This window comes from Canis aureus, chromosome 5 (assembly GCF_053574225.1).
Source record: "Canis aureus isolate CA01 chromosome 5, VMU_Caureus_v.1.0, whole genome shotgun sequence".
NCBI classification, from domain to species: Eukaryota; Metazoa; Chordata; class Mammalia; order Carnivora; family Canidae; genus Canis; species Canis aureus.
In genome coordinates, this window is record NC_135615.1 from 58,752,129 (window position 1) to 58,772,359 (window position 20,231).

Sequence of the window (20,231 nt, forward strand, 5' to 3'; positions counted from 1 at the left end):
AGGGCGTGATCCCAGGGTCTGGAATTGAGTCCCACATTGGGCTTCCCATAGGGAGCGTGCTTCTCCCTCTACATATGTGTCTTGTGTCTCTGTGTGTGTCTCTCATGAATAAATAAATAAAATCTTAAAAAAAAAAAAAGTGTGTGTACTCTTACTCCCCTTCACCTGTTTCACTCATCATCCACCTCTTCCCATCTGCAAACCATCCATTCTCTGTATTTAAGAGTCTGGTTTTTTGTTTGTCTCTTTTTTTTCTTTGCTCATTTGTTTTGTTTCTTTAAATTCCATATGGGAGTGAAATCTTACAGTATTTGCCTTTCTCTGACTTATTTCACTTAGCATTATACCCTCTAGATCCATCCATGTTGTTGCAAATGGTAAGATTTCATTCTTTTTTATGGCTGAGTAATATTCCATCATATCACATCTTCTCTATCCATTCATCTATGGATAGATGACACTCGGGTTGCTTCCATATCTTGGCTATTGTAAATAATGTTGCAAACAACATATGGTGGCATATATCTTTTTGAATTATTTTTGTTGTTGCTTTCTTTGAGTAAATACCCAGTAGTGGAATTACTGGATATTATGGTTATTCTATTTTTAATCTTTTTTTAACTTTTTTTTTTTTTTTTTTTTTTTTTTTTTTTTTAAGTAATCTCAACACCCAGCATAGGACTCAGACTCACAACCCTGAGGTCAAGAGTTGCATGCTCTACTGACTAAGCCAGCCAGGTGCCCTCTATTTTTAATTTGTTGAAAAACTGCCATACTCTTTCCAATAGTGGCTGCTATACCTTGCATTCCCACCTGCAGTGCATGAGGGTTCCTTTTTTTTTCCACATCCTAGCCAATGCTTGTTTTTGGGTCTTTGATTTTAGCTATTCTGGCAAATGTGAGGTAAAAATATGTCAGAATAATAATTAGCTGAACACAAATTTACATTTTTCATAATTTTAAACATTGTATAGGAATAATATTAGCTTATAGTATCAGTTAACCAATATAAGTTTAGGAAAAACAAAGCCACACAGAATAAAATGTATGCTTACATCATACTTACCATGAATAAATAAAAGACCTAGCTATTTTGATTAAATCCGTTAAACTAGTCTCAAAGGTTTATATCACTGATGTGAACTTGAATTTTTTTTTTAAACATTTCTGAGTTTAAGAAAAAAAACTTTAGGGCAGCCCGGGTGGCTCAGCGGTTTAGCACCACCTTTAGCCCGGGGTGTGGTCCTGGAGACCCAGGGTTGAGTCCCACATCAGGCTCCCTGCATGGAATGGAGCCGCCTTCTCCCTCTGCCTGTGTCTGTGCCTCTCTCTGTGTGTCTCTCATGAATAAGATTAAAAAAAAAAAATCTCTTTTTTTTTTTAAAGAAAAAAACTTTAGCACATTTAAAGTACTAGAAATTCAATCTCTATAATACAACCAGAACAGAGCACCTTTTTTTTTTAAATGGAGCCCAACACAGGGCTTGAACTCAGGACCCTGAGAATAAAAGTCGGATGTTTACGATTTTTATGATCCCAATTTATCAGTACCCTACAGAGCTGGAAAACATTTCACATCAGACACTCAGAGGTAAACAAAACCTTTCTGAATTACACAGATTCTACAGCTCTTCGGGTCTATAACTTCAGTCACAGGCCTAGAATAAACAAAAACCTCACAGCTATGATATTAAAAAGAGCTGCAAAAGTCTTTTTTTAAAAGATGTTAAGTAATCTCTGCTCCCAACTTGGGGCTTGAACCCACAACCCCAAAATCAGGAGTCGTGTGCTCTGCTGATGAGCCAGCCAAACACCCCAGAGCTGCAAAGTTCTTGATTTAAGCTTCAAATTAACAAAGTCGGGACATCTGGATGGCTCAGCAGTTGGGCATCTGCCTTTGGCTCGGGTCATGATCCCAGGGTCCTGGGATCGAGTCTCACATCATGCTCCCTGCATGGAGCCTACTCCCTCTGCCTATGTCTCTGCCTCTCTCTGTGTCTTTCATGAATAAATAAAATCTTAAAAACAAACAAACAAAAGTCAAACCAGATTATGTGTAATTTCTCACCCAACAGAGAATAGATCTCTACTACCCATTTTCAGAGTTTACTGAATGGTCAGACCATAAAACCAGATTCACAATCATTGCTGCCAATGAAAACTAGCCAATTGGCCATTGGTAAACTGGAAACAAAGCCCCCAGTCAGTAGCAGGAGGGGAACCAGAGAAAGTTATTTATTTAAAGTTCTTTTGCCTCGGACTGCTCCCTGGAGACTGAAGGTATGGAAGTGAGTGCCGTGCCTCCAGCCGGAAGGGCTTCTGAAGCCAGCAGGACACAGCAAGTAAACCCTAACACTCGAGTGATGAATAGTCAGGGCTATCCTTCAGCATTCGTGTTGTCTGGACCCCGACCAATATCATCCATAACTTGGCTATTTATGTCTTTTTAATATATACAGTGAAAGGGACACCCTTTGACACCCCTAACCAAGGAAAGGTTTGGCTTTCCTTGATGGACTACAAGCTCCAATTTACCTCTTCCCTCAAATTTCTCAGCATCTCTCCTATTGTACTCTATCTCCTGGCCTACTTCTACACCAAGTATGATGCTGTTCACTTCCTCATCAACACAGCCTCATTGCTCAGCCTACTGCTGCTTAAACTACCCCAGTTCCATGAGGCTTATCTCTTTGGCATCAACAAATACTGAGGGATGGGCCTGGGCATAATACTGGACCAAAGGGCTGTGACATCCTTTCCTTTTCCATATTGCCTTCTTGAAAGTTGAGAACTCGACAACCCTTCGTAACCTTTCTCTTCCAAAGGAAGAGAAGAGAATGGAAAATGGGGCCCGGTCCTAAGAGTGGTTTTTTTGAATCAGGAAAAGCAGGAAAGATACGAGCCAATAATTGTCCCCCACAGCAGGAAGCCGTGTTTAGGCAGCTGTATATTTTACTTGTAATAAAGATAATTTTGGGAAGCACCTGGGTGGCTTAGTTAAGCATCCAACTCTTGATTTTGGCTCAAGTCATGATCTCAGGGTCATGAGATCAAGCCCGATGTTGGGCTCAGTGGTGGGCATGGAGCCTACTTAAGATTCTCTCCCTCCACCACCACCGCCGCCTTCTTTCTCTAAAAAGAACGAAGATAATTTTTTCAAAAAAAAAAAAAATATGTTGAGGCACCTGGGTAGCCCAGTGGTTGAGCATCTGCCTTTGGTTCAGGTCATGATCCCAGGGTCCTAGAATCAAGTCCTGCATCAGGGGAGACTCCCCACAGAGAGATTGCTTCTCTCTCTGCCTATGTCTCTGCCTCTCTCTGTGTCTCTCATGAATAGATAAATAAAATCTTTCAAAAAATAAAGTCTGTTGCCTCTTGAAATTACCTCAGGGCACCAAGAAAGATGAGGTATACTTCCCTAGCAACAAAGTTCACCTGGCCCAGGTGGATGACCCCCTAAGTCTGCAAAGGGATAATTTTTTTTAAGGGATAATTTTTTAAGGTAAAATCATGACTCGTATACATGTAGAATAACATCTAGTATTTTAACTTAGTAGTAAGCATTTTAACTTAGTAACAACAGGATGTTATAACTAGTTCCTGTTCGTTTTTAATTCCTAAATACCTCAAAATTCTGTCTTCCTCTATACCCCCTCCTGTCCTGTCCTGGTTTAGGCCCTCATCTCTATCTCTTTTGCCAAGTAATGAACCAGTGATCCTTCTGCATCTGCTCTTACCACTCTGCATTTAGTACCCTACTTTGCAACCAGATGGGCTCTAAAACTGCAAGGCTACTCGTGTCATTCCACTTAATCAACCTGCCCCCTCCCCTAAAAAAAACTTTAATGACTCTACATGTTCTCACTATATCCAAGATGGGACACAAGAACCTATGTTTTTAACAACCTCTCCAAATGCTACCCTTTAATAAGTTTGAGAACAGGGTACAACCCAAATACCTTTGGGGAGCGAGAGGGTGTCATATAATATTCTTACAGTTGTCCTTCTTTTGGTCATCTCTTACCACCCTCAGTTTCTCACAGCCACATTATGTGAAATAGTCTTTGGGAATTTGAGTCAGGTTTGGACTGCTTTGAAAGTCTATACATGCACCCTGTCCTCCCAGGGTGATTGGGGTATTTCCCTCCTGCTCCTCGTTGCACTTGCAAATATTTGGTCTCCCATACTCCTCTGTAAAGTGCTTTTTTGAAATGGATTTTTGAAGGATCTGAGCTGTCTCTGGCCCTGGAAGTCTAGCTACTGTATCTCACATCTTTTATTTCCCATTTCAGTTCCTGGTGGACCCATGTGGAAATGGGGCCTCCAGACCCCATCCTGGGAGTCACAGAAGCCTTTAAGAGAGACACTAACAGCAAAAAGATGAATCTGGGAGTTGGCGCCTATCGGGATGATAATGGAAAGCCTTATGTGCTCCCTAGTGTCCGGAAGGTGAGTTTGCCATCTGTCCCTGCCTTCTTGGGAGAGATAAACTGAAGCTCCTGAAGAGTAGCAGAAAGAGTGCAGGGCTAGGAGTCCGGAGACCTGGGTTCTAGTCCTGGCATTAACTTCTCGAATCACTCAGGTCATCTGGGCTATGGTCTCCTTAGCCCCAAAAGTGACATATTGTAACTATGTGGTCTTTTTCAAGATTGAATTTATGTGGTTATCTGTAAGCAGATACATCGTCATGTTTAATCCTGAGGGTGCACAAAAGGACTGACAATTTAAACATTGCTTCTTGGTGGTAAGAATAGCCCTTTGTGGAGGAGGGTTACTGCCATTATTTTCCATTTCTCTCGTGTTGATTGCCTTAATAAGCTCTCCTACACAGGCATGCTCTGTCCTCTCTTCCTATTGAGCTATAGAGTAATACGCTTTATTTTTGTTGTATTTTTTTCAGTAGTCTTTCTGTTGGTTATCACTGTAACTTTAAATAATTAATCCCCTTAGAACAGTTTCCTTTCCATCTACACCACCTCTGTTGATAATATGAATGCTTCTTTGTCATTTCCAAAAGTGAGGTGGCAATGCATCATTCTCCATACAGCAGAACTGGGCACAGTGAGTGAAAGTTACAAAAGAATACTTCTGGGTGGGATGCCTGGGTGGCTCAGCCCTGCCTTCAGCTCAGGGCATGATCCTGGAGTCCCGATATCAAGTCCTGTGTCAGGCTCCCTGCATGGAGCCTGCTTCTCCCTCTGCCTGTGTCTCTGCCCCTCTCTCTCTCTCTCTCTCTGTGTATCTCTCATGAATAAATAAAATCTTAAAAAAAAATACTTCTGGGTGAAGGTAAGGCACTCCATAATCTGAACTTCACCACCCTGCAGCAGGTTGGCTCAGGCCCTCATGGCTCAGGCCACTGAAGTAATAGAAAATGAGCTGAATAAACCCCTGAAAGAAGAAATTTTAAGTGTATAGATTAAGGGTCATCTGTAGAACTCTCTGAATAGAAAAAAGGACTCAAGAAACAAGAAACAATCATGATGAGAAAACCCATTAAAAATTGCTGGCTCCCTTGGGATCCCTGGGTGGCGCAGCGGTTTGGCGCCTGCCTTTGGCCCGGGGCACGATCCTGGAGACCCGGGATCGAATCCCACGTCGGGCTCCCGGTGCATGGAGCCTGCTTCTCCCTCTGCCTGTGTCTCTGCCTCTCTCTCTCTCTCTGTGACTATCATAAATAAATAAAAATTAAAAAAAAAAAATTAAAAAAAAAATTGCTGGCTCCCGTGTCTCAAGTCATGCAGGAATTGTTCTGGTCTCAGTATCAAGTACTCGACAAGTATTAGCTATTTTATAAGCTGGAATACCACCACACACTGCTCTATGTTCCTTCATCAGGTCTTCACCCAACCGTAAGAGTCATAGCAACAGTTTGTTCTCCGATTCAACAGGTGAAGAAACTGAAGCTCAGGAAGGTTACTGATTTGCTCAGGGTCACATAGCTAATAAGGGACAGCACACCTGTCTCCAAAGCATTAAGAGATGTGGCTGTTACTAGTAACTCTTTGACATTCTTAGACTAGCATATATCTTGAAATACTTCTTTTCTATGTATTTAGTTTGATTTTACTATATCTTTAAAGCATTGCTCATAAACTTTGTTCTTGAGCATTCCAAGAATGCCATTTTATATTTCATATTAACCAAGAGAACATTGCGTACTCATCCATATAAAACCTAGTTGTAAAAGAAAAAATATTACTTTAAAAATTACAAATATTGGGATCCCTGGGTAGCGCAGCGGTTTGGCGCCTGCCTTTGGCCCAGGGCGCGATCCTGGAGACTCGGGATCGAATCCCACATCGGGCTCCCGGTGCATGGAGCCTGCTTCTCCCTCTGCCTGTGTCTCTGCCTCTGTCTCTCTCTCTGTAACTATCATAAATAAATAAAAATTTAAAAAAATAAAAAATAAAAATAAAAATAAAAAATAAAAATTACAAATATTTCTATTCTACAATATAAAATAGTAAGTATTCTACTTTATATATATATATCTTTTTTTTTGGTATGTGTTTTCAAGTTTTTATTTAAATTCCATTTAGTTAGCATACAATGTCATATTAGTTTCAGGTGTACTACTTATCCTTTTTTCTTGGACAGTATTTCCAGATAAAAACAAGGCTTTACTTCCTTTATATTTAATATATAAATTGAATTTATAAAACATTAAATATTAATCAGAGTAATTGTATGTAAGGAGAAGAAACTAAGAGGAAACCTTTCTCACCTCTAGGCAGAGGCCCAGATTGCTGCAAAAAATTTGGACAAAGAATACCTGCCCATTGCTGGACTTGCTGAATTTTGTAAGGCATCTGCAGAACTAGCCCTGGGTGAGAACAATGAAGTGTTGAAAAGTAGCCGGGTAAGCAGAGCAGACTCTGGCATCATGTAGTCTGTTTTTATTTTTTTTATTTTATTTTTTTTTTTTTTGTAGTCTGTTTTTAAATTTTAAATTTAACAGTTTAACAAATTTGAAATAATTTAAATAAATAAATAAAGATATCACTTTGCAATGATTGTTTTGAGGTGACCACACTACTGCTAATATCTCTTCTTTAGGAAGTAAGATGGCACTTATTAAATCAAAGATTTCATATAACCAATTCCAAAAATATAGCAGTAATCCTGAAATGGAAGAATAATTTGACTGAAGAGTTGACATTGCTCTGTGTGTGCTTATACTCATTTTACACTGAATATGTTTTAGAAATGCCAGACTATGCCCAATTTTAGGCCAATAATTAGCTGCTACCCTAAAGTTCTCAGCTTGCAGCTTAGATGGAAGAAGCACACAGGCAGGGCTCTGGGGGACAAGACCAGTCTGGTACTGCTCTGCTGCCCTTTCACAGCCAGTTTGGACATTGAGAGCAGACCATGGTTCCTTCTTGCTGCCTCCCTCTTCTCTGGTCCAGAGAGCATCATGCAGCAATGAGGGGGGAAACACAAGTGTCTCCTAGCATCTCCTCCTATCTCCCTGGTGACCCTCTTATTGTAGAAGAAAGATGTCCCTAAAGGTCACTGAACATAGACTTCTTATAAACAGATTACATAATTTTTGCTTAATCTGTATCTATCTAGCTAAAATAACATCAGCTTGTTCCAGAAGTTGCTGTGCCTTTGTGAATTATTAGTATTATCAGATCCACAGTTAGATTTGTTTTAAGAGTTTATTTTTTAAATAATCTCTTCAGTGTGGGGCTCAAACTCACAACCCTTAAATCAAGAGTCCCATGCTCCACCAGCGAGCCAATCAGTTGTCCCCACAATTAGGTTTTTATTTCTGTCACGGCAAAGTTTGTAGAGACAAATTTTGTTTGGTAAAGAGTTTGTTAGGTTCTTCCATTTCTTCTCCTGCCCCTGGAATATTTTAATATAGTGACTGTTCTTAGTGTCTTCTTTTCTCTGTGTAAATCAGCCTTTTCTCATGGGTGATGATTCGTCATATAATACAGTATGATACTGACAATAAGCCATGAGGAGTTAGCTTCTCCATCAGCAAGGGTGTTGGCAACTAAAGAGAGGTTTGTTTGAGGACTCACAGGGAGAGTCGGTCTATCTCTTAGGAAATGGGGAAATGAAACAATAGTGCCATTCTCGCTCATTTCCAAATACAATTTGGAACATTGTCTTCAGATTCTGAAGAAGGAAGGGGACTGACTATACAGAACAGTGCCTCCGTGGGCCTGGCCTTGGTTCTGTTCATTGTGGGCCTGTAGAGAGTGCCCCATGTTACTGACCATGCTGTCTCTCCTTCAGTATGTCACCGTGCAGACCATTTCTGGAACAGGGGCATTGAGGATTGGAGCCAGTTTTCTGGTGAGTCTGGAAATTCCTTTAGGAGAAAGATGTAAGACAGTCCAGAAGTTGAGGATGATGGGGTTTCCTATTGCATGTGTGTTTGCTGCCTTCTTTCCACAAAGTTGGAAAAATGGATAAATGGAGTCTGATAAATGGAGTCAGGCTAAGAAGAGTGAAAGTTCTTAGAAGAAATTAAAAGGAAGATAGAATAATAATAAATATAATTTGTTATACACATCTGTTACTACCAGCTTTTATTTTACTCTTCATTTAATCTTTGTGAAGGAGGTGAACCTCCCACCATTTGACAAATGAAGAAAGTGAGGGCCAGACAGGTAGGTCCTTGGCTACACAGTGAATTTACTTGTCAGAGCCTGGATTCCAACTCACAGTGCTGCTGCTGAGTCATTACTATCTCTCACTCAGAGATAAGCTGAGTTTCAGTAAAGAAAATGTCTTCTTGGGATCCCTGGGTAGCTCAGGGGTTTAGCGCCTGCCTTCAGCCCAGGGCGTGATCCTGGAGTCCCGGGATTGAGTCCCACATCGGGCTCCATGCATGGAGCTTGCTTCTCCCTCTGTGTCTCTGCCTCTCTCTCTCTCTCTCTGTGTCTCTTATGAAAAAATAAAATCTTAAAAAAGAAAAGAAAATGTCTTCTTCAATAAAATACATCAACTCTTTCTTTTTCCTCCTCTTCACTTTTCCATTCTGTCTCATCCCACTTTTTAGCAAAGATTTTTTAAGTTCAGCCAAGATGTCTTTCTGCCCAAACCATCCTGGGGAAACCATACACCAATCTTCAGGGACGCTGGCATGCAGCTACATGGTTATCGATACTATGACCCCAAGACGTGCGGCTTTGATTTCACAGGCGCTATAGAGGACATTTCGGTAAGTGTGACTTTCAGGGCAAGAGGGGTAAAGGAACTGGAACAAACCTCCTTGCAGAGATTTGATGTTTCACAGCTGAGTCTCAATAGCTGACTTAAAATACTGAGGATCAACTAGTTCCCAGATCTCAGATTATCTGTTATTGATCAAAAATAGTGACCCTGTGACACTTTAGGTAAATTATCTCCTTCAGAGCTGCAAAGTTATCTGTTGGCTGTCTCTTTAGAAAATGCCACAGCAAAGTGTTCTTCTCCTGCATGCCTGTGCCCACAATCCCACGGGAGTAGACCCCCGCCCTGAGCAGTGGAAGGAAATAGCAACAGTGGTGAAGGTAAGGAAACTTCTCTCTTTGGTAACTGGCCTTATGAGATGCTTAACTGGGCAAAGTCTGAACGGTGAGAATTAGTTACTCTTGAGCCCACATTGTTGTCAGGAAAAAACTTACTTGCATAATTAGCAGTTCCTTTTTTTTTAAGATTTTTATTTATTTATTTGAGGAAGAGAGGGAGTGTACATGTAAGTGGGGGGAGGGGGCAGAAGGAGGGAAAGAATCTCAACCAGACTCTGCTGAGCACAGAGCCCAATACAGGGCTCCATCCCACAACCCCAAGATCACAACCTGAGTGAAATCAAGAGTCAGCCACTTAATCGACTGAGCCACCAAGGCGCCCTGCATAATTCGCAGTTCTTAATTGATGATACGTGAACAGCTTGAAAGTAATTTTTGTTCCTCAGCCTGGATGTAGGGAATTCTGATCAATTCTGTGGTTGGTTAGCCTGTACAGTGGGCATCCACTGGTCCCAGGATGTCTGTTATTAGCACCTACGTTTGCCCTGGTCAGGGTTACTTATTTGTCCTTTATATACTTTGTCATGTCTCCTATCCTTGCCTGTTTTCTCAGCATGACCATTATCATTCAAAGGATCAGCTGTCAGAGAAGGCACTAGTCAGTTTTAAGGGAGGAGGGGCACTTGGTGGCTCAGTTTGTAGAGCATGGAACTTATGATCTTAGGGTTAGGAGTTCAAGTGCCACATTGGAGGGAGAGTTTACTTTAAAAATTCCAGAGAAGGAAAATATTCCTGTTGCCTGTGTCCCCATTTTCACTTCTTTTGGTTTCCCTTTCTTAATATTCTGTCAAACCTGGAGTACAAACAGAATTAAACAGAGGAAAATAAAGAGAGAGCATTCAGAGAGCACTCTGAAGATGAGATGGTTCCCATGAGTCCTGGGTGTAAGATGAGGCTGCCAAAGTTACATTAGGCTGATGCTGGTCCTGTGTTGACTGGGCCAGAGTAATTACCCAAATTCCTATGAGCCTGAAAATAGCTTCCCAATTGATCAAGCAGCTTTCTGGGAAGATTGCAATTAAGAGTATCTTCTCTTAATGTCTTCGTGAGGGGCCATATCCACCAAAGTAAAAATATATATGATGATGTCTTAACTCAGGGAAAATTAAACATCTCCAAATTGCCACTGGGGTGAAAAAATTGTGTTAACTATGTGAGGGACACATGGTCCCAATAAGCATGTGGACATCTTGAGAGGGACTCCCTAAAGCTTTGCTCTTCTCTTTTCTTTCCCAGAAAAATAATCTCTTTGCATTCTTTGACATGGCCTACCAAGGCTTTGCCAGTGGTGATGGTAACAAGGATGCCTGGGCTGTACGCCACTTCATCGAACAAGGCATTAATGTTTGTCTCTGCCAATCCTATGCCAAGAACATGGGCTTATACGGTAAGCTAAGGGACCCACCCAGTGCATGAGATGTGTGTCCTGATGAGATTGAAGAAGTGCTGGAAGAGGATGCCACAGAGATACCAATTTGGGGGCTGGGATGTCTGTGTGTCTGTCCACACGCACATTTGTATGTGTGTTACACAGAGAAAAAAGATGACATGGATTTTACTGATCTTAGTCACATCTTCTTTCGTGTCTCTGAATTCTTCCAGCAGAGAAAACTAATGACTGCTTCTCTAAACAAAAAGTGACTGCTCCACGAGCCAAGAAGATGGATATAATTAAAAAAAAAAAAAAAAAAAGGAAGATGGATATAATAAAAAGAGACTTTTGAGTACTCAAACTTCCTGTTGTCTCTAGATTTACCATACTGGTTGTTGAAACCTTTTTATTTATAACATATTTTTATGGCACTTCTGATGGAAGCATAAAACCTAGCAAATTGAATCGTGATTTGCTTTAGCATGTTAGATTGGAAAACTAGAAGAGAAGATCTATTTGTGTCTTTTCAGGTGAGCGTGTAGGAGCCTTCACTGTGGTCTGCAAGGATGCTGATGAAGCTAAAAGGGTGGAGTCACAGTTGAAGATCTTGATCCGTCCCATGTATTCCAACCCTCCAATCAATGGGGCCCGAATTGCCTCAACCATCCTGACCAGCCCTGACCTGCGAAAACAATGGTAAAAGCACATTGCCACTCCCCAGCCATCTGCCTTTCCTGCCACTGATCTTTCAGATCTTGTTTATAATCAGCAAGTAGTGCCATAAAATATCACACAGCTTCTACATGTGGAAGGGGAAGAGAGGAGAGAGGAGTGTGCGTTTTGTTAGCCCTTTCAAATAAATACATTGGAGACACGTAATTCAGAAACAGCAGGGTTTTTTATTCCATCATCTCCACGTTAGGTAGAATCTGCCCTCTCCTCAACTGAAGTTCAAATTGAAGTGCCTTACATGGAAAACTTTTTTAAGGACATCATATCTTGGGACGCCTGGATGGCTCAGTGGTTGAGTGTCTGCCTTTGGCTCAGGATGTGATCCTGAAGTCCTGGGGTCGAGTCCCGCATCGGGCTTCCTGCATGGAAGCTTCCTGCTTCTCCCTCTGCCTGTGTCTCTGCCTCTATATCTCTCTGTCTCTCATGAATAAATAAATAAAACAAAATAAAAAAGAACATGATATCTTGGGGTTTTATTAGGCTTACTGTCTGAATCTCTTGGCATCTGTGCTTGCTCTTAGCTACTCAGTCTCTTGTAGTCCACATAAAACAGATATTTTGTATCATGACCCTGAACACACATTACCTATAAAACATACACGTAACTGAAACGCTTGTCAAAAATTCAACAGTTGGGCTTCATGTATTATATTCTAATGTTTTCTAAATGCCAGTTGCATCCAACTACCTTGAATATATGAGATATGAATGGGTGGTGCCACATAATTTAGAAAACCTTACATTTGATCAGAGGTTGGCAAACTGTTCTTGGGTCATATCTAGTCTGTTCTCTATTACAAAGTTTTGTTGGCACACAGCTACACCCATTTTTGATGAATTATGTATGGCTGCTTATGTGCCATAGAGCAGAGTTTAGTAATTGTGACAGAGAGCAAATAGCCCACAAGACCTAACACATTTATAATTTAGCCTTTTTTTTTTAATTTTTATTTTTATTTATTTATGATAGTCACACAGAGAGAGAGAGAGGCAGAGACACAGGCAGAGGGAGAAGCAGGCTCCATGCACTTGGAGCCCGACGCGGGATTCGATCCCGGGTCTCCAGGATAGCGCCCTGGGCCAAAGGGAGGCACCAAACCGCTGCGCCACCCAGGGATCCCTATAATTTAGCCTTTTATAAAAAATTTGCTAAGGGGATGCCTGGGTGGCTCAGTGGTTGAGTGCCTTCAGCTCAGGTCGAGATACTAGGGTCCTGGGATTGAGTCCCGCATTGGGCTCCCCAAAAGGAGCCTGCTTCTCCCTCTACCTAGGTCTCTGCTTCTCTCTCATGAATAAATTAATAAAATCTTTTTTAAAAAAGGGGGTACCTGGGTGGCTCAGTGCATGATCCCGAGGTCCTGAGATCAAGTACCCCATCAGGCTCCTGCAGGGAGCCTGCTTCTCCCACTGCCTGTGTCTCTGCCTCTCTCTGTCTCTCATGAATAAACAAAATCTTAAAAAAAAAAAAAAAAGGGTCATTCATTCCTTTTTTTTTAAGATTTATTCGTTTATTTGGGAGAGAGAGAAAGCAGAGGGTGGGTGGCGTAGGAACAGAGAGAATCCGAAGCAGGCTCCATGCTGAACACAGAGCCCAATACAGGGCTCAATCCTACAACCCCGAGATCATGACATAAGCCAAAATGAAGAGTTGGATATTTGACCAACTGAGCCACCCAGGTACCCCTCATCTTTCTTTTTTTTTTTTTTTTTTTCCCATCTTTCTTAGTAATTCAGTTATATTAGTCATTTTAGCTGCCTGATCAAAATAGTGTTCTGATAGAGCACAGTGCTGTAAAATAGCTTTTTATTTCCTGAACCAGTGACAGCATTTGACTTAGGCTAGGACAAAGAATTAAAGCATACTAGGGGAATCCTCAAGGAAGGTAAAATTGCTGTGAACTGCGGCTTATCTGTCAGTGCTTGTCCAAAATTGAGCTGCATCCCAGGGTTTTTTGGTTTTGTTTTTTTTCTTTGCAGGTTGCAGGAAGTAAAAGGCATGGCCGACCGCATCATTAGCATGCGTACTCAGCTGGTCTCCAACCTCAAGAAGGAGGGCTCCTCCCACAATTGGCAGCACATCACTGACCAGATTGGCATGTTTTGTTTCACAGGACTAAAGCCTGAACAGGTTAGTGGGCTCTGTTTTCTCCTCAGCTAAACAATTGATCAGTCCTGGCAAATTAGAATTCCTCATAGATCACCCACCTGTTCAGATTACACTTAAAACAGGCATTTTGCAGCCCTCTTAGGTAAAAGAAGAGTGTAGCATTCATTTTCTTTATTTTTATTTTTTGTTTTTTAAAGATTTTATTTATTCATGAGAGACACAGACAGAGACATAGGCAGAGGGAGAAGAAGGCTCATCACAGGGAGCCCAATGTAGGACTCGATCCCAGGACCCCAGGATAATGCCCTGAGCCAAAGGCAGATGCTCATACACTAAGCGACCCAGGTGTCCCTCATTTTCTTTTGTTTATTAGTCATTCACCTCTCTGTATCTCCCATGACACTGCGAACCACTGTTGAGCAGAGTGTGTTTTGGTCATTTTTGTGACCCTTGCTGCTCCTCTGAAGTGATATCAGAGCAAGCAAGAGCCTGAATATTGATAGACAAAGCTGTTCCATAGCTGGATTCTGGAACTATTGTTTCTAGAAATGCTGGACGGAAGGGTTTTTTTTTTTACCTATACACACCTCAGAATTGCTCATCCTACTTTAAAATAGTTTTTTCTGGGATGCCTGGGTGGCTCAGTGGTTGAGCATCTGCCTTCGGCTCAGGGTGTGATCCTGGAGTTCTGGGATCGGGTCCCACATCAGGCTCCTTGCATGGAGCCTGCTTCTTCCTCTGCCTGTGTCTCTGCCTCTCTCTCTATGTCTCATGAATAAATAAAAAATCTTTGAAAAAAAATAAAATAGTTTTTTCTTCCTTCTCTCAACACTAGCCCACCAAATTCTGGGAACAGGGTTTAAGCAAGAAAATCATTTCTGTTATTTTCCTGTTTTACTGCACCAGGCTAGGCAAATCCCCCTGCCTCAAATGTGCTCTTGTACTGTCTCCCTGCAGGTGGAGAGGCTGACCAAGGAGTTCTCCATCTACATGACAAAGGATGGCCGCATCTCTGTGGCAGGGGTCACATCTGGCAATGTGGGCTACCTTGCCCATGCCATTCACCAGGTTACCAAGTAATTTCCCTGGTGAGAGGGAACAGAGACAACCTTCCTGCCTACGGCCTCTGCTGTTGTGAGATTCACATGGAGAGAGGAGGAGGGTGGATGGTGGCAATCAGGTCTTTTCTTTCAACCACAGTAGTTAACACTCAACCACTGAATGTGTTTTGCAGAAAAGAAGGTGTAGTGAAATAGGGCAGAGGCACCTGTGGTGGGTGTCTGAAACTCTGGGGCTCAAAACCAAACTCCTGCCCCTCCTTTAACTCCAGCTGTTCCAAAAGAGTTTACATGTACAAGAAAGACATAGCCCAAAAAATTCTGTCGATCATACCATTGCAATATTTCAGAAGCTTTAACTGCAGTCCCTTACCAGCGGTATTGGGGCACCTCTGTAGATCTAGTATGAGAATAGCACCTACAAGGTGTTGTGGGCAGAGCCCATTCTAACATCAGCAGGCAGCCTCGTGTTTGTCATCCTGTGACTGAGCAAGCTTATCAACAGACCTCATTACAGAAATCATGTTTCATAAAAACCAGCAGGTCTGCTGCCACTGCAGTGAGGAAAATAAAAGATGCTATTTCCTGTCTTATTTGGGGGAGTGGAAATAAGGTTCTTTTTTTTTTTTTTTTTTTTCCCAGTACTTTTGGGCATTTTAAGTTCTGTTCTTTTCCTTAGGCACAGAGATCTATAACTAGCCTAGATTTTCATCCTGTTCTACTGCTTGATTGGCCACCTGCCCTATCCTATAGAGTTTACTTACTTGAAGAACTAAGAATATAATTTACTGCTCATCCCATACCCTCACCTTTCTCATCAAAGAATAGCAGAGAGTAGGTGATGGCTCTTAGATCAGCATCCTCTTCAATGATTGATTGTCTCCTGGCCGGAATGTTGCCTCTGCCTGGTTGGACCTCTTCGTTCAGTACTGTTGTGCGGTCTCGCATTTCACATCATGAGTGGGCAATGCAGGGCAGAACCAGGAAAGCAGATATCTGGGCTTTGGTTTTAACCTTTGTGTGCTGCCAGCTGGACTCAGGCTTCACCTTTTGGAAAGATAACCACCATCTGCTCCAATCATGTAGACTTCTTGCAGCCTGGTTTCTCTGAAAATAAAGTTACTGTAGATCCCACCACTGTCTACTCTGTTATGTTTTTCTTTTAATGGGGGAGTGGGTAGGAGTGGCCAATTGTCCCAGAAATCTGCAGTCTATTCAGCTGCCCGTAAGCCAGTAGGTGTGTGACTATTCCGAATGTAAACCAAAGCCATGGCTTTCTGTTTTTCTTGCCATTCAGCTTGTCCAGTCCAACGATGTTGAAAATGTGGGTATGATCCTTTGCACTGTGGGGTCAAATGAAATACTGTGAAGAAACCTGTAGATAGAGCAGCAGTGAAGAAATGGAGGGGCAGTGGCGACTTTAGGTGTCTACAAGAGCCAAGTAGGTAATACAAGCAGTGAATGTATGAATGTAAAGTAGAAAGTGATGTGAAATAGATAGGAGATCATGCCTGGTGCATAGCCTTCATCCCTTGGTGTTGCAGGGCAGTAGGGAAGTGACAGCACTGAAAGAAAATGTTCAGGACTGCAGGTCTTAAGGTCTTTAAATAAAATGGAAGTCCTGGTTTTTCAAGGGGTTCTATTGATGCTTAAAACTTAAAAGTTAGCAACTAATTCAGTTGTTTTAAAATGGTTTACCAAAAAAAAATTTAAAAAAAAATAAAAAAATAAAATGGTTTACCAGAAAGATGCAAACAGTAGTTTGCCAGTGTGAAGCCTTTAGCATGAAGTCATGTGTTCTGTCAGCATTTAGCAGTGGCATCTGCTTAGCATCAGTCCTGCCCAAGGTTATTCTGTCCCCTTCTGCTGAGTGCTAGGAACCATTCAAGAAGGGACGGCTCCTGGCCAGACACACAGTGGAACAGGAGCCAGGCCCAGAGCCCATCCCCCATCTGTGGTGTTGTGACAGTTGGAGGGGGAGGGGGAAGTGAGCTCTTGTTTCTCCTCCCTCCCTGAGGGACACAGTGCACAGGGTAGGGCGGGGGTGTTCCTATTGCTAATGGAAATACCAAGGTGGTAAAAGGAAGTAGACAGACTGGATTACTGGGTGTCTTTGGAAATATCTTAAAAAGAAAAGCAGTAGTCCATAAAAGGACTGATTAGGTTGGGAGAAACTGCTTTAAGTCTCCTTGTCTGGGGCCAGTAGGTTGAAAGTTGGCTGCCAAGACTTCAACCAAAAAGGAACTTAGCCACCCTGCTGACTTGTTATTTTTAAACGCATGTATTACCAGCTTGCCCTGGACTAAGTCCCATTCCTCACTGAAAACAGACCTGATAGGTGTGAACCTGATGCTTCTCCCCACTGTTCAGACTGTTTGTTTTACCCCTTCCATGTTTCTTGGGCTCTAAGATGTTAACATTCTTGCACATGATGGAGGAGGTGGTTCAGAATAGTCATCATGCCTTTGTTCTGTTATAATTTAAAGTATAATAGTTCCCAACCTGGATTGATTTTTTAAATACTGGTTCCCTGTTCTTACCTTTGGGCATGCGGACTCAGTATGTCTGAAATAAGGCTTAGGAATCTGTTTTTTAAAATAAAACATTCTAGGTGGTTCATATATAGCTGCCCCATGGACAGCCATTGGGCACTAGTAGACCTAGACTGCTTCAGGCTTGCATTTAAATAACCAAAGCCCAGCTTATTCATCCTCCTAGAAAAAAATTTTTAACTTTTTTCCTTCTAGGCTTAGGAATTTTTTTTTAAGAAATTACTAGTTTATTTTTAAATAGATAAATTTATATCTAGCAACCTGAAAGACCCACTTTTTCAAAATGACAGTCTTATTTAAAATGTTGAGATTAGGGCAGCCCTGGTGGCTCAGCGGTTTAGTGCTACCTTCAGCCCAGGGTGTGATCCTGGAGACACGGGATCGAGTCCCATGTCGAGCTCCCTGCATGGAGCCTGTTTCTCCCTCTGCCCGTGTCTCTGCCTCTCTCTTTTTTTAAAGATTTTATTTATTTATTCATGAGAGACACACAGAGAGGCAGAGACACGGGCAGAGGAATAAGCAGGCTCCCAACAGGGAGCCTGATGTGGGACTCATTCCCCAGACCAGGGAATCATGCCCTGAGCCAAAGGCAGGTGCTCAACCACTGCGCCACTCAGGTGTGCCAAGTGTCCAACCTTTGATTTCAGCTCAGGTCATGATTGAGCCCCACATCAGGCTCCACACTCAGTAGGGAATCTGCTTCTCTCCCTCTCCCTCTGCCCCTCTCCCCGTCTCTCTCTCTCTCTCTCTCTCTCTCTCTCTCTCTAATTTTATTATAAAATGCATAAAGCTCAATAAAGTTACTTATGTTTAAAAAACTTCCTAATAGCTCATATATCCTTCAACAAGTGATTACACAAACTGGTATATACCTACCATGGAATACTACTCCGTAATAAAATACATGTTATTTTTTTTTTTTTTAATTTATTTATGATAGTCACACAGAGAGAGAGAGAGAGAGAGGCAGAGACACAGGCAGAGGGAGAAGCAGGCTCCATGCACCGGGAGCCCGACGTGGGATTCGATCCCGGGTCTCCAGGATCGCGCCCTGGGCCAAAGGCAGGCGCCAAACCGCTGCGCCACCCAGGGATCCCAAAATACATGTTAATACACAACAATTTGGACATGTCTCTGGGGAATTCTGCCGAGTACAGAAAGCCAATCCTGACTACAGACTGTTAGATTCCATTTATATAACTTTTTTTGTTTTTGTTTTTATTTATTTGAGAGAGAGAGCAGGAGCAGAGGAGAGAGGGGCAGAAGGAGAGGGAGAAGCAGACATCCTGCGGAGTAGGGAGTCCAATGCAGGACTCAATCGCAAGACCCTGGGATTATGACCTGAGCCAGACAGATGCTTAACCAACTGAGCCTCTTACATAACATTTTTGAAACAACAAATGTTTAGAAATAGAGAACAGATTAGTGGTTGCTGGCGTTATGGAAGGGGTGGCTTTGCTGGAGAAGATGAGTATGGTTATAAAGCAACAGGAGGGATCCTTATGGCAAGGGAAACTTTCAGTATCTTGAATGTGGTGCAGATGTATATAAACCCTACACGTGTGCTTAAACTATAGAATGGGGGCACCCTAGTGGCCCAGCGGTTTAGTGCCGCCTTCAACCCGGGGTGTGATCCTGGAGACCTGAATCGAGTCCCACATCGGGCTCCCTGCATGGAGCCTGCTTCTCCCTCTGCCTGTGTCTCTGCCTCTCTCTCTCTCTCTCTCTCTCTCTCTCATGAATGAATGAATGAATGAATAAATAAATAAATTAAATAAATAAATAAATAAATAAATAAATAAATAAATAAATAAAATCTTTTAAAAAACTGTATAGAACGAAATACCTAAACAAGAGGAAATCTGAATATGATTGGTGGATTGTGTCAATGTCAATATCCTGGCTGTGTCGGAGAAGGACAAACATTATATGTTCTCATTCATTTGGGGAATATAAATAATAGTGAAAGGGAATATAAGGGAAGGGAGAAGAAATGTGTGGGAAATATCAGAAAGGGAGACAGAATGTAAAGACTGCTAACTCTGGGAAACGAACTAAGGGTGGTGGAAGGGGAGGAGGGTGGGGGTGGGAGTGAATGGGTGATGGGCACTGGGGGTTATTCTGTATGTTAGTAAATTGAACACCAATAAAAAATAAATTAAAAAAACATCCTGGCTGTTGTACTGTAGTTTTGCAAAATGTCACCACTGAGGAAAACAGTAAAGAGTACACAGGAGCGGGATGCCTGGAAGGCTCAGTGGTTGAGCATCTGCCTTTGGCTCAGGGTGAGATCCCCAAATCCAGGACTGAGTTCCACTTTGGCTCCCTGAGGGGAGCCTGTTTCTCCCTCAAGTACATAGGAGCTCTTGTATTATTTCTTATACCTGCATATGAATCTACAGTGATCTCAATAAAAATTTCAGTTAAAAAAAAAAAGACGGGGGGCAGCCCCGGTGGCTTAGCGATTTAACACCGCTTTCAGCCCGGGGTGTGATCCTGGAGACCTCTGATCGAGTCCCACGTCAGGCTCCCTGCATGGAGCCTGCTTCTCTCTGTCTCCGTGTCTCTCATGAGTAAATAAATAAAATCTTAAAAAAAAAAAAAAAGATGGGTTTCTATGACATTCCCTGTGTTCCCTCATTAGTGAGGACCTTTGACACATGGACAGGTAGGTATAGTGGAGAGCATCTTCTCATATAACACAGACCTAGTACATTGGAAAGATTTTGTGACAACTTGCAAGTGTCACAGAGCCAAGAACAGAAGCCAGGGCTCTGGACACCCATTCCTTCATGCAACTATTTATTTACATGAGTAACTAGATGCCTCAGAAACTTAGAATCTAGGCCCTGGGCAACACTCAGACCAGTCTTC

At 42.1% G+C, this 20,231-nt stretch overlaps 1 protein-coding gene and 1 long non-coding RNA gene across 2 annotated transcripts in view; one reads left to right on the forward strand and one right to left on the reverse strand.

Annotated features, from left to right (window-relative positions):
• The window catches only part of GOT2 (glutamic-oxaloacetic transaminase 2), a 25,178-nt gene extending 9,239 nt beyond the window's left edge, over positions 1–15,939 (forward strand). The window contains exons 2-10 of the mRNA XM_077898208.1: positions 4,293–4,449; positions 6,734–6,862; positions 8,257–8,316; positions 9,026–9,187; positions 9,414–9,518; positions 10,773–10,923; positions 11,439–11,604; positions 13,618–13,768; positions 14,705–15,939. Coding sequence (XP_077754334.1) covers positions 4,293–4,449; positions 6,734–6,862; positions 8,257–8,316; positions 9,026–9,187; positions 9,414–9,518; positions 10,773–10,923; positions 11,439–11,604; positions 13,618–13,768; positions 14,705–14,827 — 1,204 coding nt within the window. The 3' untranslated portion in view covers positions 14,828–15,939. The remainder of the gene's footprint in view (positions 1–4,292; positions 4,450–6,733; positions 6,863–8,256; positions 8,317–9,025; positions 9,188–9,413; positions 9,519–10,772; positions 10,924–11,438; positions 11,605–13,617; positions 13,769–14,704) is intronic.
• On the reverse strand, positions 15,420–16,905 carry LOC144314278 (uncharacterized). The gene is made up of 2 exons (XR_013380112.1): positions 16,547–16,905; positions 15,420–16,148 (listed from the first exon to the last, which is right to left on the reverse strand). It is a non-coding gene; the product is annotated as an uncharacterized LOC144314278 (long non-coding RNA).
• Positions 16,906–20,231: the final 3,326 nt, after the last annotated feature.